This window comes from Dunckerocampus dactyliophorus, chromosome 5 (assembly GCF_027744805.1).
Source record: "Dunckerocampus dactyliophorus isolate RoL2022-P2 chromosome 5, RoL_Ddac_1.1, whole genome shotgun sequence".
In the NCBI taxonomy this organism is placed as follows: domain Eukaryota; kingdom Metazoa; phylum Chordata; class Actinopteri; order Syngnathiformes; family Syngnathidae; genus Dunckerocampus; species Dunckerocampus dactyliophorus.
The window spans coordinates 8,983,181-9,009,205 of NC_072823.1; the positions used below are offsets into that span (position 1 = coordinate 8,983,181).

The 26,025-nt window shown below is 39.1% G+C and overlaps 1 protein-coding gene across 3 annotated transcripts in view; it reads right to left on the reverse strand.

Moving 5' to 3' along the window:
- trim44 (tripartite motif containing 44) overlaps nucleotides 1-24,712 on the reverse strand; it is a 62,998-nt gene extending 38,286 nt beyond the window's left edge. For 2 of the 3 annotated variants that reach the window (XM_054777873.1, XM_054777871.1), the window contains exons 1-5: nucleotides 24,536-24,712; nucleotides 23,472-23,531; nucleotides 22,506-23,131; nucleotides 20,701-20,778; nucleotides 7,656-7,952 (exon numbers count right to left, since the gene is read on the reverse strand). In XM_054777873.1, the coding sequence (XP_054633848.1) occupies nucleotides 7,656-7,952; nucleotides 20,701-20,778; nucleotides 22,506-23,114 (984 nt within the window). In that variant the 5' untranslated portion in view covers nucleotides 23,115-23,131; nucleotides 23,472-23,531; nucleotides 24,536-24,712. The remainder of the gene's footprint in view (nucleotides 1-7,655; nucleotides 7,953-20,700; nucleotides 20,779-22,505; nucleotides 23,132-23,471; nucleotides 23,532-24,535) is intronic. The other variant, XM_054777872.1, reaches the window with a different exon arrangement.
- Nucleotides 24,713-26,025: the final 1,313 nt, after the last annotated feature.

Below are 26,025 nucleotides of genomic sequence, written 5' to 3' on the forward strand. Positions count from 1 at the left end.
GAAAAGACCAAAAAGAGCAAAAACGTTAACATGCTAGCTTTTCGTCGGTACTACCAAGCACCGATTCACCGATTCTGCAGTCTCCACAAAGTGTCATGGCGCCACACCTAACACCATTCAATTCACAACGGAAGAAGACAAAGCCACAGGGAGGGGGAAATGTTTACACCAACATGGAGACAAATTAAAGCTACAGAAGCATGAAACGAGTCATATTTTTAAGTATACGGATGCAATTAAACCTACTTGTTTAATAAATATACATTTTCGGGAAGTAGACAATTTTAATGCAACACATAACACGTGGATGCATCTTGGTGTGTACAAACAACCAAACAGCCACATTTTCACCAAACCAAACCACCAAAACTTCATTTTTGTATTCACAAATGAATTAAAAGAGACTGAAAATCATACGTGTGTGTTTCGTTCGTCAGTGATAAGTAAGCAACAACTACAACAGGTCGGTACATAGTATTAAAAGTACTGTATGTGAGAAAGAACATTCACAGCCAACAGCTTTAGTAATATCTTATTTTGTATACCTAGTCAGCCTGGAATGTCCATATACAACAATTTAGATGTCATTGACTAATAATCCAGCAATTTCAAATAATTCACTATGCAGCAGAGATCTTGTATTGTGAACTTAATCTACCCTAATGACATCTGTTACCATCACAACCGTACGAACCAAAGCAGAACAACACATTAAAACATTACCAACAACACCAAAGAACTGTAGAAAGCTACAGTATATTATCCGTTAGATTGATGGCTTTGGCAAGGAAAGCCATAGCTTGTCGTTTTGTCTTCTTCTACACACAAAGCAAAGCAATTCAATGACCACAATCGCCTCCTAGCGTTCGTAGTAATGTAGTTCGCAAAGAAGAAAAAAAGTTTGCTACGCTTTCATTTGCCGTTTGTGTCACAATACAATTCTATTTGTAAAATGATACCTTTGTTTATTTTTACTCCATCCTCTTTTGCTCATTTGTTTTAAAATTAAAGTTTCAATATCAAGAGATAATAATAATAAAAAAAACAAATAAAATGAGTAAATTAACGTTTATTACCACATAAACACACACAAAAGTACTGAAAATTGGTACCATTGCATAACTGCATTGATTCGCAGGGATCAGGTATCAATACTGTATCGGTTCAAATGCCAAATGTACCCATCCCTAATCTCTAGCATTGCAAATTGGTGATTTATGTCCATATAGATTCCAGACAAGGTAAATAGCACTACAGGTAGCAAAAGATGTATGTACCTTCCAACGGATATTTTGGATATTTGTTTTGATGTTACTTTTATTTGTTTTGTTTTCTTGCCATCCGAACACACCTGATGCCAGCAAGCAAAATTGATATCCACTGCAAAGCTAAATGATACACTGTAGCAACCTTCAAAATGAACTTAAGAGTATAAGATGGTGTCTTTCACCATCATCAAGAGCTGGACCTTGGACCTTGAAACTCAGAATGAAAAAGTGTCACAGCCTTTGGCAGGCACTGACTTCTTGGCAGCACGGCACTCGAGAGGGAAGAGAGCTGATGACGAGAGGGCAGCAAACAGCAACTTGCTGTCTGCCTCATCAAGCTTCAAATTTAATGAGCTGCAGATCTTGACAAATAGTTAGTTCCAAACATTTGAATAGAGAGAAGTTTTGCTTGCTTGAGCTTGTTAAATCATTAATTACACTCAAAAGTCCACTGGTGATGTGCGAAAAGAAGCCCTCTATTGGCTAAAATAGACAATGCATTTGCAAGAGACTTCTGCTTTTTTAGTTGCTTAATGTATGCAACGTTTTCTTTTTAAAGTGTGTGAGTAAGAATTTTAATTGGAGAATAACTTACGGAGTGTGTTTATTCAGCTTGATTCCCCAGTTTCTTTGAGTTCTCCAAGCCATTAATTGAGCTCCAACTCATTTTCTTGATCATCTAGTAGGATATACAGCAAACATCCAATACTTCTAATACATTGTCGGTTAAGGTTGGAGGTATCAGACATATGATTTCCAACACCTACAGTGTGTTACTGTGTGTCCATTAGCAAATTAATTTCTAGTGCCAGTGGCATAAATCTAGGCTAAATAAAATATATTGTAGAATTACATGACCCCTTCCAATATATATTTTCCCTGCAATGTGTGAAAATGCAATTTTGTCTGAAATAATATACAGGTATACTCTTACATAATAATCTTACTGGGTAATTTGCCTTTACAATCTGCCTTTTAGTTGTAATCATTATTCCCACACAACAGATCTCACAAAGGTTTGCAAGGATGGAAGATATTTCTGAGTAATGGGTGGTAATTGTGTTGCTGCACTTGAAAATTAGAAATGCATGTGTGTCTCTTAGCAATAAATATATACTTAAGACCCTTAAAGTGCAGGTCAGTATGTGCCACCCCAGAGATGTGCAGTAGTCATTTTCTGCAGATTCAGGTCAACTCTCATGTGACTTCAATGCAAGTCAAGACTCAAGTGTCTTCCACGTGCACTGGGCACAGCGTCATTTGCAATATACTTCTGGTCAACATGTATACACACATAAAAATTACAGCATTTCACTTCTTTGAACAGTAACAAACAGTATGTTTAAAAATGTTGGAAATAAACAAATTATAATAAGCAAAATACCACGATTACCCTAGTTAGCGCATCAGAACAAACCAGATTTAGATTGACTTGAAAAGCACGCTTTTTCCATGGTCGAAAGTCTTGTGGGTTTTTACTTTTTATTTCCATCTGCACTTCACTTGCTCTGCCTCCTCCAGATCCGGAAGAAGTGACAAAAATGTTAAAAAATAATACATATTCCACATTCGAGCACACATCTAACCCCGGAAATCTGTCTTTCAATGTTATTTTTCACAGCAGAACTAACAAGATTAACATGCGTTTTGGTGTCATGAGCATTTGCAAGCAAGAGCAGAATCGTCTTTCCATAGAGGAAACAAGGCAAAGGTCAGACCAATGCACATCCATGAGGGGTTGCTTAGGCGACATCTGAAAACAAACTGTAAACAAAACAAAAAAAAAAAGAATAAAAGGGTCATTTTGGCCACAATAATAGCTTTTTGGAGCCATCCATCCACCGCTTGTGAATGGATTTCAAAGTGGAGATTTTGATTAAGATTATTTTCATGTAAACACTGGCAATGAAGACCCTGCAAATTAAATGTTAAATGTAGTACTTCACAATAGCAACAGCAATGACGTACCACAGGGCTGTTGGTGTGTTTGCTTTTGTCATGGTAATAATAATTTTATAAGACAAGATGCATTATTCATCTTCCTCAAATTTTAAGGGTTCCTATAAGCCAGAGAATCGTGTAGTTCTGAAAAGATCCAAGGGAACGAGCAGGTGTCGTCATTTACTGGCTGCATACATATTTCTCATTACAAACAAGATCTGTCACTTCTGCTGTTTCAGTTTAACTCACTGCTAATAGAAATTTGTGTGAAAACAAATCTCTACATAAAATACAGTATATGTACAATACGTAACCAATTGGTTAAGTAAAGATCATACTAATGTGTAAATATCTCCTGTGCTATTGTATTAATGAAAGGCGTCTGACCTTAAGAGTGTTTGTCCAAGTGTTGGACAAATTGATTGCAACGTTGACTTAAAACGAGGTCATTGAGATTTCATTGTCTATCTTTCCACTTTTCAGCACTCGTCCACCAGTACAGTATATCAGCGTGTGTGACTGTCACAGTGACATGTTATTCTGTGATTCTGCCGTAAAATTGAATAATGGGATACTGTCAGTGCAATTGAATTCAATATTGTCATGTAATGTGAAACAATGTTTGTTTCTTGAAGATAAGTGGCAACTAAGAGTGTGTGATGTAAAAACAAACAAAATAAACAGACAAATTAAAAAGAGCATGTGTACAGCCAACACAATTAGTACTAGTACCCATTTACCACAGGGGCTGTTTAACTGGAACACCATGAACGCTGTTTTGTGTTGGAGCCCAGTGTTGTGACCGGGGACCAATTCATGACGACATACTAAAACAGGCTAGCTCTTTAGAGCACATCGTATTGATAAACCAGTTGCTTTCTGCCTAAACCACTTTCTTCTGATTTCAACATTATTTTTCAGCCACTTGTGCCAACCATTAGAACACTGGTTACTACAAGTAGTTTAATGTCTAAATTCACTGTGGAGAGGTAAATGAATTTCAAATTGTGTGTCATTCCTGCTCCTCTTCTGATTGGGTGGGTAGTGCTGTCTTTGGGGGCAGACAGAGCGCTGGATTATTCCATCAATGGTTGGGAAAAAAATTGATAAACCAGCTCTACAAAAATTCCCACTGCTTTTGTTTTTAAGATATGTATGGCTTGACAATGTGATTTCACAATATCATCACCATGTTATGGATGTTTGCTTCAGAATATCTTTTCATACATATCAACAATATTTGAGTGGTGATGTAAAAATAAAACTGTCTTATGCTGCCAAAGTCTGCATTAATTTTATGAACTTGGCCCACTTTTATTCACATACAACCATTACTACAGCCTACCCGAAACCGTTTTGCAGCATCAAGAGCACGCTACAGACACCCTTGCTGATTGTAGCCTTTGGTACGCCTACATTTTAATTTGTGGCCACTGAGCAGTGAATGCCTCTTCGTCAGTTTCCAAATGAGAGATGAGGGAGAGTATTAACTGTTACTGAGTGGCAGCATGCAGATATGCTATGGACCTCTGAGACAATTAACTTAAGTGCACAAGTATTGATCTTTAATTGCAAACACACGTATGGTTTAAGGGAGAAGTCATTTATCTTGAGAATTTAGCAAGTAGAAAGGCCATTCCAGTGATAGAGTAAATATAGTATTAGTAATACTATATTACCGTAATTTACCGGTATGTAGGCCGCACCCACAGAAATTAAAGGCAAAAAAAGATTTGTACATATGTAGGCCACACCTGTGTAATAAGCCGCAGGTGTCCACGTCGTAACATGGGATATTTAGTAAACAGAAAGGTGTTCCACAGAAATATTTTTTTTACCTTTTGATTAAATAAATGTTTTTTTTTCCAAACAGTGCGTGTAATATGACTAGTTAAACATTAGCCGACCAGAAAAGTCATTCATCACCGTCCTCCTCCTCCTCCTGGGAACTAAAACCACTAGAGCCGTGTTCTTCAGCATCACAATTGAGCAGCCTCATAATTCCTTCGTCACACACTTTGTCAATCTCTGTCTCTCTCTTTCGTTGTCACTTTTGTCTCGAGGCAGTTAGCATCATGCAGTTGTCCAGCCTTTCGTTTGTGATAGTGGACCATAGGCGATCAATCAGTCCGCTGTAGTAATTCTACAAATCTATTCTACAGATCAAATTTACTTAATGTGTGTCCGAGATCGCTGCATAAGACTTCAAAACATGGTATTATCTTCCACTTCACTCGTCCACGTCACTATTTCCTGAAGCTGCACTCTAAGCATTATGGGAAGCATAGTTTTATCCATAAATTAGCCGCATCACTGTACAAATTATGGTATATTTGTTTGTTTTGTTTTTACATGAATTTGGTTCGAACCATATTAGATTTTTTCACTACGATCGTGTCTTTACTTTGATTCGACCTCAGAGCTGGTGATTGCTTATTGACATGCTTGTATTTATAGAGCAAATCTATGTTTAAACATTAAATGCAATCTGCAATTAAAATGAAGTCACTGGCAATGATTGCTTCTTCTCAGCACAATCAGGGAGATGTCAATTGTGTTATTGTTCATTTTGTAAAAAAACAACATTGCTGCTCAGTTTTATACCAAAGTCACCCTCTGAATCCAGTGATTGTCAGGGGTAAGATGAATGTCACAAAGGACGACAAGGATTAAAACTTCCATTAACGTCTTACTTGCAGAAATCCCTTTAAATCCAGAGGACCATATCTGTGCAAAAATATAACAACTAAACTACATCAAAGTCCTGTCTATACAGGTAAGACTTAACTGAACGCTTAAAGTCTTGACAGAGAGGCCAATGTGTGAAAATCACTCCTAAAACTAGAATTACAGTACCTTGCAGTTGATTGTATGACTCGTCCAAAGACAGCCAAGAATATGTGGAATTCAAGTTTACCTTTTAGTTTTAACAAAGTAATTATTATATGTTAACATTACCTGTGGGCATTTACGTTCAACTGTAATATAACATTCTTGTTACTCATTGATTTTGGGTCAACAACTATGGTGGTAAGCAAGAGTTTGGTGATTAATTGAAGTCATCCAACTTAAGCACATAAAATTGGTGATTTGTTAGAGTGATGCCGCTGGCACCGTCCCGAAGGGCTATGCCGTGTTCATTCAGACAAACAATCCATGATTACCAAGATCCCATCTTCCTAAAATCAGCATGTGTGCAAGAAAGTAGAGAGTAGTTGTTTTTAAAAGTCACTGTGTGTTCAGCCTGCAGTACTTAGACAAGTTCTTAATGAGTTTCTTTACTGTCTGTGCAGTGTTTGACTTTATTTATGTAAGGAACAACACTAAAAATAACCAAGAGTACCAAGCCTAAAGCAAGACATTGTTGTGAACGGCACATAAACTGCAAAAAACACCAGTTATCATGGGTTCATCACGAGGCAGACAACTTTATCAGTGTTTCCCCTAACATTATATTGGGGAGGGCACCCTGCCGCCCACTAAAAGGTCAAGTTAATTATATGCTGTATATAGCACCAGGGCACAACAGAAGATATATAAGGATCAATTTCCAATAGAACAGGTCTTTGTGCTGTTCTGTTTGTATTTACAGTACTTTGTCTACATAACATCTCAGTGAGTGTTGACTGTCGTGAAGACAGCTCTGCATCTACATGTGTAGTTTTTCCCCCGTGGGAAAAATGGGTCTGTGGTTCCGTTTTCAGTGAGGAAGTTTGTTGCGTTGCCTTTTTTGGCATACTGGCTTGGACGTGTTGATGGGCTCACATCACTCTTCTTTGCTATGCCAGCGGCCCAACGCCCCCTCACAGAGACAAAGAGACTGCATGACTGTCAAGAGGGCTCACTTCGTTGAAGCCTTTGCAACACGGTGCAAACGCACCCAGGTGCTGAAAACAAGCACAGAGTGAACCTTCTTCCTGCCTGTTTGGAGGCGAGAGAAGAGGAAAACACACGCATGCACCTGGCAATATATGGAGGCCGGCAAAATTATTGAGTTCATTTTCATTTATCGTGTGATTAATTATTTTGTTTATTGTTGCAAGTAACAAAAGTAACGTTTGAATCATACACCCGTAGTTACCATGCATAACTGGACAGGCAGCGTTCACATGTGCTGCACACATGCATTTGCACATCTTTGTGCTGGTGTTGAATTCTGGCATTTAGTCGCTACAACCTTTTCAGAGCAACATGTATCCACGTGGATTCATGTGGACATTTGATACATTCCTTTCGGTGGTTTGTAAGAAATCACATTACCCACAACAGGCATAATGTTCCCAGCCATGGCCACACAAGCCGAGTAATGATAATTATTATGGGTATGCTCAATGAGGCACACAGTGAACATCTGTGTCATACTGCTAACCTTTTCCACAGTGACAGACCCCAACATTGATTGTGTGAGCAGGATAAGAAGCATAATGTGAATGGAGGAAAGATTACCATTATTCTATGGACAGGTCCTGGTGCTTCTGCGAAGTCCTCTGTTGCCAGGGCAGGACCTACTGTTGGCACCTGAGCCTGTTCCAGCATACAAAGCTGCTGTGTAATGCTGGCCATCTCCTCTTGGAGTCGCTTGGTTTGGACAGTGATCTCGGCAATCTTTTCTGCAGCAGATGCGGTCAAAACCGCCTCTTTGAGATCTACAAGGTGCAAGGTCCTCTTTTCTTCCAGATGTACCAATCTGCGAAGCTCATCAAACTGGGTGTTCACATACACCTCCATCTGGTCTGCAGACATCTGCGTCACAGTAGGAAGCACATACAAGTATAGTGAATTAATAATAAAGTGGCAAACTTACGCCTTCAAAAGGTAGTAATTCCATAATTTGTTGAAAAAAGGATGTGCAGAGGCAATATTTGAAAATACAGTCAAACCTGTCTTAGCGGCCACTGAAAAATCCCCCGCAGCAAATTTACATGTTATAGACTCTGTGTATAGCAGTCACCTGTCCAACGCGGCCAGCGGCCACCCATTTTGTCTCCCTTGGTCAATATCTGACTGCATATAGCGGCCAAAATACCAACTCACCAACTCAAGTAGAAGCTTCATGCACGAAAAAGTTTCGTTTTTCAATCAATGAAGCCGTCACGTGTAGACTTTAATTACTGAGTCCTAGCTCAGTCACAATCATTCACAAGATCCACACAAACTGTCAGTTGTTCCACATAAAAAAGCCGTCTTCTTTTGAGCTTGCTATTTCCTGGTCAAACATGTAACTTTAAGAGCATTTGCACCAAAACATTACCAAATTACAAAGTAGGCTGGGAACAGGACGTGCTCCCAGCGACGCTACAATAAAAAAAAAAACATACGCTAGCATGCATGCGGCAGCGGGAGCAAAACTGAGTTCGGTTGTACTTAATTGAAGTATTTTAGAATGTACTCACGTTATTTTTCATCAATCCTCATCCACAAATCCATCAAAGTCCTCATCTTCTGTATTCGACACAAACAAAGCCGTCTTCTTTTCCGTTCGCTACTAGTCTGTTAACTTGTCAGTGTTATTCAGCTCCGAAGCAAAGAAGGAAACTTCTCCTGTTGCTTCTGCCAACTTTATTTATTGAACGCGGCCACCAGACAGCAGCTCAGAACACACACACATCTCTCAGCATCGTCTCTCCTTCCTGCTTGCCCACAAGGCAAAGGTTAAACAAGCCCCACTACATAGCTGTCCAGCCAATGCCTGTAAGAAATGACACCGTTTATTTCCTGGTGTGCACTGGTCAATACTGTAATGCCGCTTGTTGTGGGGAAGGAGAGACTCACATCGCCGATGCACTTTAATGGCTTTATTAACAGCGGAGAACACTGCAGGACTTTACATCCACGCCAACATAAACACACTTCCCAACTCTCTCGAAACTCACAGCTAGCACTGAGCCTAGCTCTCCTGCTCGGGACGCCCACCGTCACTTCCCGTCACTTCCTGATGAACTAAAGCTGTCGTATAAAAAGTAAAATATTAAAAACAAGCGTAAGACATTACTAGCACAGCTTTGTTCTGTGGGTCGTGGATATATTCTATCAGTTATTGTTAAGCCTCTAGCTTCCTTTTAGTAAGTAAAAACCTTGGCTATGATTGCACTACATTGTCATGTAGACCTACAAAGTACACTTGGAAGAACAAGAGGTGAATAAATGTATTGCAACTGATGTGAAACTGATGAGGGGTAGGATTAAATAAGCTTTGCTTCTTCCTACTCCTTTTTGGACATGCAAAATTGTGAATTGTACTATGTGATGTGCTACTGTTTGACTCATGCATGTTCAGGATTAAAACCATGAACCATGAACCATGATAATAACAAGCCTAGTAGTGCTGTACAACTTTTATCCGCAGTCCGCAGTGCCCTCTACTGGTCAACATTATTATTATTTTTTCCCCTTTTTTCTCTTTTTTTCCCTCTACTGGTCAACATTCAAACTGGACGCCAACCTGTCTACAGAGGCCACCTGTCTATAGCGGCCACTTTTGCAGACTCCTTATAGTGGCCGCTATAGACAAGTTTGACTGTACATTTTTTCACACCCTTTGAACCTTGCAGTTTAAACAATGGTGTGGCTAATTTATGGCTAAAAGAACTACACTTCCCATGACGCTTTGAGTGCATATTCTCACAGATCTCACAAATTTTAAGTAAGATTGATCAAATGTAGAATTACTACAGCTTCTGCTGGGATTGCGGCAGCTGTTGGACTCCGATGGAAAAAAAGTGTTGCACGTCTCACCCATCGTAGCTAACGAGTGGCGCTGGGAACACCAAGTGTAGGTAAGATTGCAAGGTTTATAGTGTGAATAGTGTGTCTTTATGTGTAAATATGCCACGTTACAACATATAATTTATGTTACACACTTGCTGCTCAAAGACAAGTGCGGCCTACATATGTAAAAAAAAATAATAAAAATCTTCAAATTTGGTGGGTGTGGCTTATATTCAGGTGCGCTCTGTAGTCCGGAATGTACAATACTGTACATTGTTGTAGTCTTACTGTTACAGCCATAATGTTGATGTGGCCCAATCTTTGATCTTTGCTATAATACAACAAATAAACCTACACACATTCAGTATGAGATAGACTGCCGACCACCACCAGGGCTCGAAGCCTGTGTCTTGTAGGAGACACTAATCTGTTTTAATTTTTCACAATGGTTCATGACACACAGTAAACTCCTACTTCTTTCTTGGCCCATGCAGCAATCATCCTCAAGGTTTTGAGGAAAATCTTTTCAGGAGTTTTTGAGTAAAAATAGTACACATGAACTTGTCACCAAATGTTATTCTTAGCACTTGATGGAGGTGATACATAATTCCTAGTGGCATGAAAAATGTGCACATCACCTGCATATTTCAATCGAGTTAAAAGGGACTAAATAGAACTTTTGTTCCCCGCTCTGCAATTAGTCTGTGCAGATACACACAAACACAGTAATAGCACTCAGGCAAGCATCTCCCTCATGCAGACCAGTTCATAGACTTCAGTGAGTAAAGTGAAAAGCAAATGTGATAATATAATATAACCACGTCTTGCCATAAGTCAAACAAGTGCAGTGAAGCAAGGTAATCACTTCCCAGAGCAAGGAAAGGGTAATAATTGTCTAATTTGGCTTTACCTTTTTTACTTACCAATTAATCCACAAGCATCTCAATATACACAATCAAAACACCAGCTCTAAATCATGAGTTCTTGATCTGGGAGTACTGGTAATTGCAACAATAAATAAAGTATGTATACCTCTCTATGACAACCAAACGTATATGGCTTATTAAATACTTTTATTACAAATATCTTGCAAATATGGATTTGTATGTATAATGCAGACATTTACGGGAGTAAGTACACAAAGCTTTGAAATACGTGGTGTTGCTGTTGTAAAACTCTGTGCTGGTGAGTAAAAAGTAAATATTTTCGAGCACAACAGCGTTTTAGTAAACAGAGTAGAAATAAACTGAAATGTGAATGTGTATTCGGTGAAATATCAACTTCTGGCCAGCACTAGAACAAGTGAATATTGTCTTAGAACACCAAAAGGTCTTTATAATGCAGGAGCTAATTGATGGCATGAAGCAGCTTCCCTTGAGGTAAACTTCATGCATCCCATCTGTAGATGGAGACCTCAGAGGCTCTTTCTACCACAGCAGGCCATCTGTTTGGCTTCCAAAGCAATTGAACTGCTCACTGCCATACCTGTTTAATCTATCTCTCTGTTTCCCATTTTGGATCTCTTTAGCTATGACTCACGACTTAAAAAAAAACCCTCAATAACCAGATGCCTCCTAGACAAATGCAGTGACATGAAACACTGATGATTTGCAGTATAATTCATAGCCAGCGGATTCTCTTCCATATAAACATATCAAACATATCTGTCATTCTTTCGATTCTAGTTGCCTTCAGGGGTTTTCTCCCGAGTGCAAGAGGAATATTTTATTGTTATTATTATTATTATAAATACTATTACTGCTAATAATAATACATATTATTACTAATGTTGCACGTAAAGGACATCATTACAGTGATGTGAAGTGAGGTTCATGGCTGGTGAGGCTCCTTTGGAGTTTTTTTTATTTTAATGCTAGGGCTGTCCAAAATTATTTGTATTTGTACTTTATTTATCCCACTGCGGGGAAATTCACTTGTTACAGCAGCAAGCAAGATACGCAAGTAAAGAATCCAGTGTAAAGAATACATAGTGACATAGTGACTACAACAACTTGATATATTAATTAATTTAATTAATTAATATATCACATTTTTTATAATCAAAACATGCGCATCATGTCAAGCCACACCTCCCTGTTATGGCAGCAGACAGAGACACAATAGTGTCCAAACACAGAGGCTGCCGCTCTTATATAACTTTATTCTGACCTTAACACATCAACGGCGGTGCAATGCCAACACCACGTACGTATCTCCTACTCATGAACTCTCCCTAGTCCCTTCGTCATCGGAACGACACGTCCTCATTGTCACCAGACCACCGTGAGATGCATTGATGGAAACTCCGAACACCACGGTCTTTATTATGCGTGTATGTGTGGTCTGAATAAGCATTCATTCATTCATTCATTTTCTATGCCGCTTGTCCTCACTAGGGTCGCAGGGGTATGCTGGAGCCTATGGGGGAGAGGCGGGGTACACCCTGGACTGGTCGCCAGCCAATCGCAGGTCTAAATAAAAAGTAAGACAAAAAAAAGCAGAAAGTGGATATTCTTATTACTAATGTAACTCTTGCACTTCTGTGGAAGGACATTTGTTACATTTAAGTACAGTATGCTCGAAAATCCCCAAAAATGTATTTACACTCAAAAGATGTGAATTCAAGTTACGTGGTGTCTTTGAACACAACCAAAAAGCCCTGGACCAAAAAGTCCAGGGCCAAATTTTTGTCCTAGTCCACCCCTGGTGTTTACCATACTTTCACTTATTTGTGGTGTGCCTCGTGGTGGTCCACCACAAATAAATTTGGACAGCCACAAATAATTTTTGCCTACCTGTTCGCCCTCATAAACACATTATAATGGGACTGTCTGTGAATGGAGCTTGTTGTTCCAACTCTGCATAGTAACTCTGCTTCTCACCACACCTCATAAATTTTAGGGGTGTCCCGATGCAAATTTTCACTTCCGATACGATACCAATATTGCAGCCTTAAATATCGGCCGATACCAATATCAGCATGTATCGTACATACTTTTTCTTTTGCAGTGTGGAATGTTAGAAAAGGCTTGATCAAGTGATATTACTCAAACAAAGAACAATAGTCTATCACAGTAGGTATGAGAAAAATTTACTCATTTACTTCTTTATGCATCTGGGGTATAGTTTTATCGACAACGTAGTGGCAGCTTGACATAATATAGTCCCTAGGATTTTTTGAAGCTGTGGTGGGCTATATGGGAGGACGGACTGCTGCCGCTTTGTCCTGCCGCTGCTGTGTCTGCAATTTTTTTTTAATGACAAATAGCAATAGTTAAAAAAAAATGACAAATAGCAATTTTTTAAATAAAACGTTTTTCAACAACTAGCAGAACATGAACTGAGAAAATGTTAATTTAATGGCAAAGTTGCTGAGAGAACTGCCAACATTTAAAGTGCACTTTATTTACAAAGCACATCTCCACTCAATGTGCACATTTGTCATTAAATACAGGTCATGTTTGAAAAGAGCCATTATAAAAATACTAAGAGGTGAAGCAAATATTCTTTGGTGAACTCCTCAACATCAGCTGGTGAGCTACCTGTTGGAGACCCCTGTGATAGCGTCACTGGCTGTCACTGTCATAGCTGTACACACTACATGTTTCTGTTGCACAACTTGGACGCACAACCAGTGCTTTGAAGACAAGCCAAAAGTATTAGAATGATAACAAGAGGGCAAGATTGTTAAGTGACACCAAAAAAGTAAGTTGTGATGATAATCAATGACTGATGTATCCCACGAACGTAATAGCCACTTGTAGCGCCGAGCGAGCTAGATGCCGCCAGCCAGGCATGTAAACAAAAATGCCACAAAGTGGAATGAGATTGAAACGTGAGCGATCACACTCTCTGGCATAGATAGGCTTAGCATGTGACAAGTTCTCAATTGACTACATATCTAACGGGCTATTGCTGATTCCCCTGATAATAGGAAACAAACTGAAAGTCAACACAAGACGTGTCGCTTATCTGGTCACTGGTCAAGTGCCAGCAAGGTGGACCGGCAATTCTGGTGCATGTTTGTCAAAATAAAGCGCAGTGAAACATTTTGGTGATATTTTAAATCATTTTCAAACTAATTGTGATCAATATGTGTGTAAATAATAAGATCTATGTGGATCTATATAGCATATATATACATTAATGCAATATAGTACTTAAAATTGTTGTCAAGTTAAAAAAAAACACTCATTTTAAAGGTGTGGCGACTTTTATTTTGTAGTGGTGCACCGCCACGATCAATTACATGTAGCGGAAACCCTGATATAGTGAGGTTCGAGGTCCTCAATTAACCGTTTCAATCCGACATTCTCACCACCGACAGGGGCTGGTTCTTTTCTGTTACAGCGAACGACTTTCCTGTGTGATGCAGCTCCAAATACGACATGAGGTTAATTGTATTAAACTTCCCCGTTCTGTGCCACCACGGGAAACTTTTACATGACAAGTTTTGCACTCAGCTGCAGCGTCTTTTCTGAAAATAAATAAATAAATAAATACTGCCACATGGCCGACTTCGCTCCTACTCCTTATCTGGCGTCTGGAATCGACAGCTTGTATTGGAATGCCAATATCAGAGATCCGATAGTATTCAGACCCCTTCAGATTCTAGTTTTCAAATAAGCGAGTTGTGACAAATATAGCGACTCTTTCCGACGTTCTTGAACACAAACATGAAAGCACGTATCACTCTTCCCAACGAGCAGCCGGGGACGCTGTGAGCAGCTAAAAGCACTCAAACAGTTTTGCTTATGACAAAAAACACAAAAAGGACCGACAGAAGAAGGTTCATTTGCATTTCCAAACATGCTTGTCTAACTTTTCGTCCTCAATCTCCTTTCCTAAGGACTTAGACTATTCGTAAACTAAGCAAAACAAATATTCAATACCTAAATGTGTATCTGGTAAACTGCCAAATTTATAAAATACCTGACAAATGCCGTCTCTCGAGTATTGTAATTACTAAATTACAAAATTTTCAACTATCAATTGCAACCGCTTGCATTCTCCCTTCCCACTTTCTTTCAATGTAAGTGGAGAGAAAGCAGCGAGCATAAATCTTACAACACCGCTCTACCCATTAGCTAAGCCACAAAAGGAATAGTAACATAAATCTGATAGCGTTTATTATCTTATCTGTCATGATCTGACACCTTCTTTCACTACCACTACCAATCTCCAAGACCTCCTGCACACACATTGATCTCTCTGACCCCTCATCGAGTCCCTTTGGCCCGAAGCTCAGATGGGAGCCTTGATGCCAGATCAGTTGCTCTTTGTTTTTTTGTTTTATTTAGGGACAGAGTTTCCCTGAGAACGTGTAAAGCTAGCAAGAAAGATGCAGTCAAGCTTGCAAATCTTCATTTGCATGGCTGTGAGCTGAGGCCATGAAATGAGGCCTCAGGAGAGTCTGCTCATGAAACAAGAGTTAGATGGGAAATAAGAAATGTGGAATGAGCAAGAAATTACCCACAGAGGTAAAAAGAAATAACACTACAGTCAAGTTACTGTACTGTGTGTGTGTGTGTGTGTGTGCGCGCGGGGGGGACTGTTATTGTAACACGACAAACACTGGAGAGATGGTAATGAATGAAAATCAAAGACAACTATCGGCCTTTGCCGGTTACAATGCTGATTAGCACAAACTGTCGAAGATGCTAACCATGTGAAAGATTGAAAGTTGCAATCCAAAAAGAAAAACAATTTATACTTAGATTATTTCTGAAAAAATGAAAAAGGAAGCTGCACTCTGTAGCCAACTATAAATGGAAAGTGTCTCAGACGTCCTGTTAACAATTCACACGATAGACATGATCGAGATAAAGCAATAGACTCAAACAGAATTTAACTTCACACACTAGCGTGCTTTGTGAATGACTGTATAAAAGGTTGTGCCACTCATTAGTGCTAATGAAAAATGCAATCCTATGGGAATGCGGAGGGGGAAAAGCGCAAAAACGTCATGTTGCCTTTGGCTCTCTTCGCCATCACACATAAATGAATAAATCTAATTAAAAAAATGTAAAATGAAACAATTATTAGGAGTTCTTTCAGTAATAGCATGAACTGAACAGAGTGAATAAATTTAATTGCTCTTTTTAGAGGCACAAGAGGTCCTGCTCTATATGTCTCCAGAGAATTATGAAAGTAAAAAAAACAACAACCAAAAGAAAAGGACGGTGTAACGATCATCAATGCCATATTTTGCTAATTTTACATCTATCAAAAGCCAGCTTGCGTTTAGGGATTCTTTTTGCTCTCATTTATGGCTAATAATAATAATAATACATTTTATTTGTATTGCACATTACATTTTGGTTATTTCAAAGTACTACACAGTAAAAAAATGAGGTTTATAAACAAAGCAGGAGTATAGTATAAAATCAAAAGTAAAACTAAACCTATACATAATATGTGTTTTTTTATTGGGTTTTAGGTCTCTTTTAAACACCTCTACAGTCTGTGGGGCCCTAAGGTGGTCAGGGAGACCTATGTAGACTCTCAGTCATCCAGGTCAGATTGAATTGAAGCAACTGGACTCTTCCTGTTTTCTTTTTAGAAAGAAATCCAAGATAAGTCAAGATTTAGTTGCAGTAGTTCTAAATATATGTGAAAATAGGCCAAGGACACCCAGTTCTTTAAAAGTCTTACGGTGATACAAAGGGGACACATTCAAACAGGGAGACGAAACAGGACAAAATCGTTCTTGTTGTATAACACCTTTTCACTGGTTTAGAGAGAAACCAAGTAACAAGCCAAGCCACCTTCTGTGGGAATGATACTCAATTAAAATTCTGTGAGCAGAGGCAGGGCTACAGGCCTACATCGCAAAGGGAGAAAGGGGTTAGAGAGAGGAAAAGTAGGGGGAGTATCAGGGACAGGACGAAGCAGAGGAGGAGAAGAAATAGTATCAACGGATGTACGTATATATAAAAAAACAAAAAACACCGGTCAAATGTATTTTATACCTTTCCTGTTTGTTCCTCAGCCTCTCTTCCCGAGGACAGTCTGCTGATCTTGAAGGTTTTATGGGTGGAGAAAATGGATGCAGCCAATGCAAACATACATGCAAACGTTTCTGGCAAGGCTCATTTTTCTAGCCAGTACAGACATACGCCAAGTTATTTACTCAGACAAACTTTTCAGCAAGGTTAATGTTTAATAGAGTCAATGATGATTTTAACCCCATTCACACACCTCTCTCCTAGTCTCAATCCGTTTATGCCATCAATACAACACAGTTCTAACTTATGCAACTTCTGTCTCACTCTTTCACTATCTCTAGTGCACACAGACCTTTCCTCACCAAGAGCCATCACTCTGATGCTCGCCTGCCATGCATAATAATTCAAGAGCTGACATTTGGGAGTGCAGAGAGGACACACTGACAAATCCACATAATATCTCTACCAGTGCCCTGTGGAAAGCAGGTAAGTGGGTTTTAGCCAGCGCCCTGGAACCCTACAGTGGAATGGCAGATGACTGATTATGTCCAAGCAGTCCTTGGGGTAGCACTGATATCTCAGTATGATAAGACACAAAGTCAAATGCAGTGTCAGCTGCTAGTTACTCAAATTAACCTTCTACAACATGCCACCTCAATTAGGTCTCATCCCTGCAGGTATTTCACAATGCTGCTGTGTTTTTGTCCTCTCCCCACTGGGTTCAGACCCAGTTACTATATTCAGTGATGGAAAAAATGATTAGACCACCATTGTTTCTTCAGTTTATTGAGCCATTGTAATGCCTGGTACAACTAAAGGTACATTTGTTTGGACAAATATAATGATAACATTCATAAGAGTTGAATTTAAGAGCTGATATCTAGCAACTTCCATGGTTTTCTTGATAATAACCAAAATCACTTACCTTATATGAATAACTATAGCACTGTACTGGCAAAAAATGTAACTCTTATGAGCTATTTTTGTTGTCATCGTTATATTTGTCCAAACAAAGGTACCTTTAGTTGTATCAGGCATTAAAATGAACAAGAAGCTCAAGAAACAAGGGTGGTTTAATCATTTTTTCCATGACTGTAGGTGGGTGAGAGAGCAGACGGCTGTTTTCAATGATGGACATCGACCTGAATCTACATTAGCTGTACATCCCTGTCCTTGACGCTCGCTTTGCGGTCAGTGACAAAACCCACTGTGGAAACTACTTGATGGACTGCAGCTACATTCAGCTACAGTATTGTTTGGTTAATCCAACATAAAGCTATGAGTAGCATGTTACACTGATCCTTTTCAACACGCCATACCTGACTGCTGAGAATCACATTTGGATAGCTGCACATTACAGCCAACTTCTTTTGATACAAAGCCTTTATACTATCCGAGTAACCTATTCTTGGTTTACCTACATTTACTGCAGAACAACAATGATAGGCGTCAGTTATGGCATGATTAATTGCAAAGGAATACAAATCGATAACCCCAACCACACTGCATTATCAAACAACATTGCTCTCTGTGTCTGTCAATTTCTACTCTTAGTTTATTGTATTATATTGATTTCATCACCATATTTAGAAACCCAGATGAACGGTTAAAAAAAAATAATAATAATAATCTTGAAAAGCAGCAATGAGTTGCTGTCCTGCAGCCATCTCTCCGCTCACAGTTGCCATTATATTTACATTTGTAAAAATGGGACACTTACAGTTTAAGCATCATCAATATGAAGTGTCTGTGAGTCTGATAAGACTAACAGAATACACAAAAGAAAGGAAGATAACATACACCTGCCTTCTGACAAGTAAGAGGCGATATCATCCCTGTGGCAATTACTCAGAATGTTACTTGTGTTGCATGGAACTACATTCTATCAAAAGTTTGGTTCCATGAATTATTCATTAGAATGTGTTGTCCATATTAAACACAATATAAAATACATTTAACACACCCTCTAAATCCTTGATTCAATTAACTGATTTTGGTCCACAAGGGATTAAGCCACAGCTAGAGAAAATCTGGTTGGAGTATTCCCTCCCCTTTTTTTTCTTTTATATAAGACAATGTCAAAATGACTCTTATCACAGACATGCTGGAAAGTTAAAAGAATGACATAAAGTGAAGGCTGACTATGACCGAAGTCAGTTATCACACGATAATATCATCACTCCAGAGTTTCAAATACAATTACTGTTATTACATCTGCAGGAGCCCAGTTCGGGCGTAGCATGATAAACATATAAATCTGAGGTAAAAGATGGCACTCAGCAGCTTCATGACATAATCGCTTCCTGATTACTTCCTCCTACTGTTGTCTCCACTGTTGCAGTGTCTAATCTCCACTGCTGCAATGCCCAACTTTGTGACCAATATATCAACAATGAAAAATGGCTCTCTAATGATTCTCCATTTAGGCCAAACAAAAATACTATAAACGTAACCATAGCTTTGATTTAAAGAAAAACATAGCAAATACAAGTTTTCTTTAATATTTAAAAAAAAAGAAAGAACCTGCACACCTGATGGCTGGGAAAGCCGATTTATTTAAGCATTTTGTTTAGCTTTCGTCTAAAAGCAGTATATCCCATCATTAATAATAACTTCTACAAAACTGTTTCACACAGTGGCCGAGTGGTTAGCATGCTGGCCACACAGTCAGGAGGTCGGGAAGACTTGGGTTCAAATCTTGGACATCTCTGTGTGGAGTTTGCATGTTCTCCAGGTACTCCGCTTTCCTCCCACATTCCAAAAACAAGCATGTTAGGTTAATTGGAGACTCTAAATTGTCCATAGGTATGAATGTGAGTGTGAATGGTTGTTTGTCTACATGTGTTCTGCGATTGGCTGGCGACCTGTCCAGGGTGTACCACACGCCTTTTGCCGGAAGTTAGCTGGGATAGCCTCCAGCATACCCCCGCGACCCTAGTGAGGATAAGCGGCATAGAAAATGGATTGATGGATGTTTCTATTGTTCATATTGCCATAACATAGCCAACCAATGCCATGTTTGGTATACCTCAACCATCATTTTTGTACACCAAAAGGCCATGGCCAACAATGGCTACGTTCACACTGCAAGGTATGATGACCAAGATGAATGTTTTGTTAAAATCAGATTTTTCATGTGGCTGTTACCCAAAAAATGTGACTTGTTAATGTCAACATAAAGTGTCCGGGAAGTGACGTGCATGCACAAAAGCACAACGTCACATGCATTTCTGTGTGTTTACGCAAGTGAAGATTGCCCCTTAATGCAACTGTGTCAATTTCAAGGATTTTGTGCAATGGGAGTCAATATTTTCTTAACCAAAGGATTCTGCATAGGAGAGGAAGAAGAAAAAGGGCAAGAATTGTGGCTGTGGCAGCTCATGGAGAACTTGCTGCAACATCTGTTCAGACGAGCGTGTGGGTGGCAAGAGCGGTTGGGACATTGCCGTGAGCCGCTTCACTGACAGTTTTTAAAAATAATTTTCGAATGACAAGAGGAACTTTTGCTTTTGCTTCGATGAGTACCTTTACCCAAGTCTCGCACGGTAAACCACGCCTTTCGATGACAAACGGGTCAGATACATGAACAAAAGTGCTAATGCATTAGTGCGGCGTTGCATCGTCACCTCTTTTTGCCTCTCGCGCAAAAAAGGCAAAAGACGTATAAATACGTTGTTGGGATCGGGCAGTCGGGATTATGAAAACGTAGAAATACGTCTTTGGTATTGAAAGAGTTAATAATTGTGCATTTGGATAACTGCAACACCAGTGTTGCAGAGAAAACCTTCATTTGAGTTTGTTGAACTCACTCTGTTTATGTAGAATTTTGGACTCACCTTAGGGTTTGTCCACTTGCTTGTGATCTTCTCTCCCATTTGTCGAGTACAGCCCAACAGGTCGTAACCCTGTCTATTCTACAACATACACACAAACAGCAGATACAACATCTTAATGCATGTGGACCAGGATTATTCCTGTGAAACTCACTTACAATGACTTTATTCAGTGGGTTTTAGAACAGTTTTGGCAGCATAATGAGATAGGGAAGGTAAACAGTGGACATGTTTAAGGGTCAAAGACTGAAAATTTAAGAGATGGGAAAGATCCTTCCTTTCACAACTGAGAATACCACGTGATTCTTTCATAGGAACACAAAGAAACATGAAGCTGGACAAAAGTTTGAGCAGTTTTAACATTAACAATACTGCCTGGGGCTAAGAGTGACCTCCTTTGTCTCACGCCAATCCATATGTGGCCCTGATGGAAGAGAAAGCACTGCAGCCAATGTGCTCTACTTCTCTTTTTCAGAGGCTTAGCTGCAGGGCAGAGGATGGACGGCACTGTGTTTCTACAGCCAACACACCATAATGGTCACTGCTTCTCTGTTGCATATTTTATGAGTGAATCTATTTTTCTGTTGTTTACAGCTAAAACGTCCAGTTTCTGACTTTTGTAAAATTGTATTCATTAATTAATATTATTCTTTTCTATTCTTATTTATATTCTTTTTTTAATGTAATTTTTCCTGTTTGTTTTTTTTTACATTCTGTCTCCCTCTGGCACAATAAACCATAAAAAATTCACTACATGCTTGAGTTTCTTTGATAAGAGCAAAAATAAATCTGTGTCAAGATTTGCAGGATTTTGGATACTGAACTGTCCTGCCCTATAATTTGATGACGATGCATCCTTGAAACACAGAAGGGCCTAAAAACACCATCACTCTTCTAGTGCCATACATTATTGATTCATAATATCCCTTTATGCAAATCACAATGAAGAACGCCGTTAAAAATGTAATGTTTTTTTCCCCCACCAGTGCTCATTTATGTGAATGAAAGATGAATAAAAACAATTAGTGTGTGCACGCCCTTTGAGCTTGAAATAATGCAATTGATACCAAAATATGGCACCACATTGGCTTGCCGTACAGTACCAGCAGTAATGCTGTGCTGAAAGCCATCTGGAGACAGGACAAAGGGTGAAGAGATAATTGGGACCAAGCCAAATGGAAACAGGACTCATGACATTAAAATTCACATTTTACAGCTTTCATAAAAAAGCTATTTTGTAGCTGTATATTTCAAGCCAATCTACTAATGCTATGGTGTGAGCACAAGATATTTTTATAATATCCATATACATTGAATGCCCCTGACGTCATACCATTCAAAATAAACCAACATTTCGGGAAAATATGCCTCTAAAGCCGCAAGAACCTTCAGAGTTCGGAGACCATTCATGTCATTAAAAGTAAGACTTGAGTGTTCTATTGTATGTGCAGTGGTTTTCTTATTTTGATACTAATGTATACCAAATAAAGGTGTTACGTTATGGTGGTGACAGTTTCAGTCTGAAATGTATTATTTCCATTTCTTTTACCTCCTCAAGGGGAAAATTGTTTAAAAATGGCAACAAATCAGAAGTTGATCAGCAACTAATGTTCAAACCCCAGAGGGCTTAATTTTATTAAATAGCCCTTACATGGCAGTTGACTTCAAGACTGCAATATGTGATTTAACAATTTAAACTAGGAAACATCATGACTAGTGTGCAACATATCATAATGTTGCAGATATTAAGTACAAGTCATCCATCACAATACATGTACTATGCATGAAAAATAGTCTGCATGACTCACCTTCTGCCAGATGTAAGCCTCATGCAGAGTGATAATCTCATGGTCCTGGTGCTCACCCTGCACAGCACACACAACACAGATAATCTTTTCATCTGCTTTACAGTAGAGGGAGCCTTCCTGTCCATGCTCCATGCAGCGTAGCCTTTCTACTGTCACAGTGTCCTTCTTCACTGCCTCTCCAGCAACGACGGTCTCCTGCCCTTCTTTTGAACCCTCAGCTCTAAACTCAGTCTCCAGCAGCAGGCCATTCTTGGATCCATGGCTATTCTCAGCATCACCGCTCTCATCTACAAGTTCTGCTTGACTCAAATCCTGTACATCCGGCAGCTCCATCAAAATCTCCGCCTTGTCTCCACTTACAATTCCAGAGTCTCTGTTGGGGCCAAGTCCAGTGGCTTGCGTCCCCTCATGGTTATACGGTGTTAGCGGGTGATGTCTGCTGGAGGCGTGTATTTCAGCATGCACACTGCAGAAGGCAAAGCTGCAGGTGTTGCATACTTGCGTGGCCAGTTGAGCCTCATCAGGCTCGCATGCATCGCATGTTCCGTCCATTTGTGGCAGCTCCTCCAAACTCATGGCTCCTTCCCAAGGTTTTCCTTTGTGGTCCATGAAGGCTTATAATATATCTGGGTGGCAAAAGAGAACGTCTTAGAGATGATACAGAGGACAGAGTAATAATAACAGTGACCTTCGGGAGTGGTTCTCATATTTGCACAATTGAAAGTTCAACACACCCAAAACTAATTCCCTCAGATATAATATCCCCAAAACAGAAAATGAACTTTATGGAAGGAGCCCACAGACACAGAAACAAGCTTTACAAGAGCACATCACTTTACAAGGGCAGGAAAAACAGGAAGACCTAATCTGCAGTCACGGAACTATTTGTGTGCAAACACACTCACTTTGTTTACTGACTCAAAATAAGTGCTGGCTTTGTAGGCTGATGCCTGTACCCTCACTCACCTCCTTTACCACCCTGCATGTCCTCTACTCAGCAGCAGGAGTGAGGCATCACATTGGTTGCTGGTTAAAACATTAGAAACAGATTATAATGCGAATGTTGATTAAGGTATGAATGTATTCTGGTGTGGAACCGCTATGCAACAAACTTGTAACAGCTTCTACTCCCTTCTAATATGTTGTCTTTTTATTTAGTTATATAAAACGTAAGCAAACTGTTCAAAACACCCACCCATCGCAATATAGTTCAATATATAATATGAAATAATGTAGTTATGTGGGTACTAACACCACATTAATAAACTGTTGAGCAAGAAATTACAAATGGTAGAAAAAATGTCACTGAATCTGCAAGCAATGCCATGACATCACAGCTACATCATTATTGCTTATTTATAATCTGGCATTTTAGTAGAGAAGTCCACAATTTTAAAACTGTGAAAGTGTTTGGACTATACCTCACCTGTCACAACAAAGCCCCACATTTAGCATTTATTGTTGTTGAATAATAGTTCAGATGATTAACTGTAATTATAAAATCACACTTGGGCAAAACTATCTGTGTGGCTGATATATACTGTATATACATATACTTGTATATAGTAATGGAAAAAATGATTAGACCACCCTTATTTCTTCAGTTTCTTGTTCATTTATATCGATACAACTAAAGGTACCTTTGTTTGGACTAATATAACAATGACAACAAAAATAGTTCATAAGAATTACATTTTTTGGCAGTACAATACATAGCTATTAATTAGCATATTCATTCATATTCAAGAACTTATGCCATTTTGGTTATTATCAAGAAAACCATGGAGGTTGCTCGATATCAGCTCTTAAATTAAACTCTTATGAGCTATATTTGTTATCATCATTATATTTGTCCAAACAAATGTACCTTTAGTTGTACCAGGTATTAAAATGGATCAATAAAGTGAAGAAACAAGGGTGGTCTAATATTTTTTCCCATGACGGCTTTCTTACGCATACGCATATTTATTCTGCAACCTGGATGATAAAAGTTAGTTATTCCCAAAAGCGGGTGACCTAATGTTACTTACTAGTCGGTGTCTTCGCGCCCCAAACTCAGCTTTTTCTAACAAGGGCTTGTGTAAAATAAATCAGCTGAGGTAGTTGCTGACTTCGTCTTCCTTAATATTCTATGACTGATTTGTGTAGTTATCAATTTTCATTTTAGATTTGGAGACACCGAGCGCAAAGTGGCGTTTACTTCCTTGTTGTTGTAACTTCCGGTATGACGTCACACGCGCAGCTGCATATAAAGCCGTAAGTCTTTTATTTTTTGTGACTACTTTACTGCTTTACAACATTATTTAATTTTTTCACGAATCTTTGATAAATAAAATAGCCATAAAAGTGTGAATTCATGAATAGACAAGATGTTTAAATTTGTGCATGAATAATAGTCCCTTTCTCACCAACATTTCCAGGAGCTTTTATTAGCAATAACTGGTAAGAGAATTCTTGCTCATCTGTGTGACTTGCATTTCCAACCAACGATTTAGGGTTATTTATTAACATGAGGGTGATGATGTATGGTGTAGTGGTACATTTTTACATCGGGCCATAGAACTGAACAGAAGATATTAGGTCAGACTCTGTACATAAAGTGGAAGTACCGTGAGTAAAATACAAACCAAGTAAGATAAAACAAGGCAACTCAAAAGCTGCCCTGAGATTGAAAAAGAAAAAGACTCCGAGACTTATGGTTCATTTCAGCAGGAAATCACAGTACAGTACATTACAAATACGTCAGAATCAGCCTGTTGAACGTTAGCATTAGCATTGGGTTAACTTGGCTAAACAACTAGTGAAATAGCGTGCCAGTTATTGTACTACTGTTACCTAATGTAACAATATAAATAGTAAATATTTGAATGGAAAACTGAACTTTTTTTAATTTATTTTGCCCATCATCCACAATCCATGAACACATGTCTTTCTCCTTTCTGTGCATTGTAAAGATACAAAAACAACTAAAAAGAGGCAGGTAATTAATGCACGTAATGGGACACACCTATTCCACCTATTCCTTCTATATACATGCAGTGATCATGTAGTAACAGGCACATTCATTATAACATGTAATAATTACAGTATTTTGCCATACTTTGGTCATTTTAAGCATTACCGCAACTTCCTTCCTGGGCGCGTTGATTTCACACAGCAACATAGAAATGAACGCTACACCTAGCATTAACTTTTCCAAACTCAAAAACCCAGCGGCAGTAGTGGCAGCTCCAATATGTAGATTTACCTTTCGGTAGTGGCCTGAGGCATTGTTAGCGTGGCGCTGATGTGCTGCGGGCCAGTGTGTGGTGAAGCTAGTTGCCACCCGGCAAGTAGCTAGCCGATGTGGGGTGGCAAGGTGTCACTACGCAAGTAGCATAGTTCTTCAGCATAACAATGTTAATAACAATAATGTCGCTGTAGCTTGGTTAATTTGCAGGTCACATTATGTCAACACCCGCGACCCTAATGAGGAGAAGCGGTATAGAAAATGGATGGATGGATTATGTCAACAGAGTGG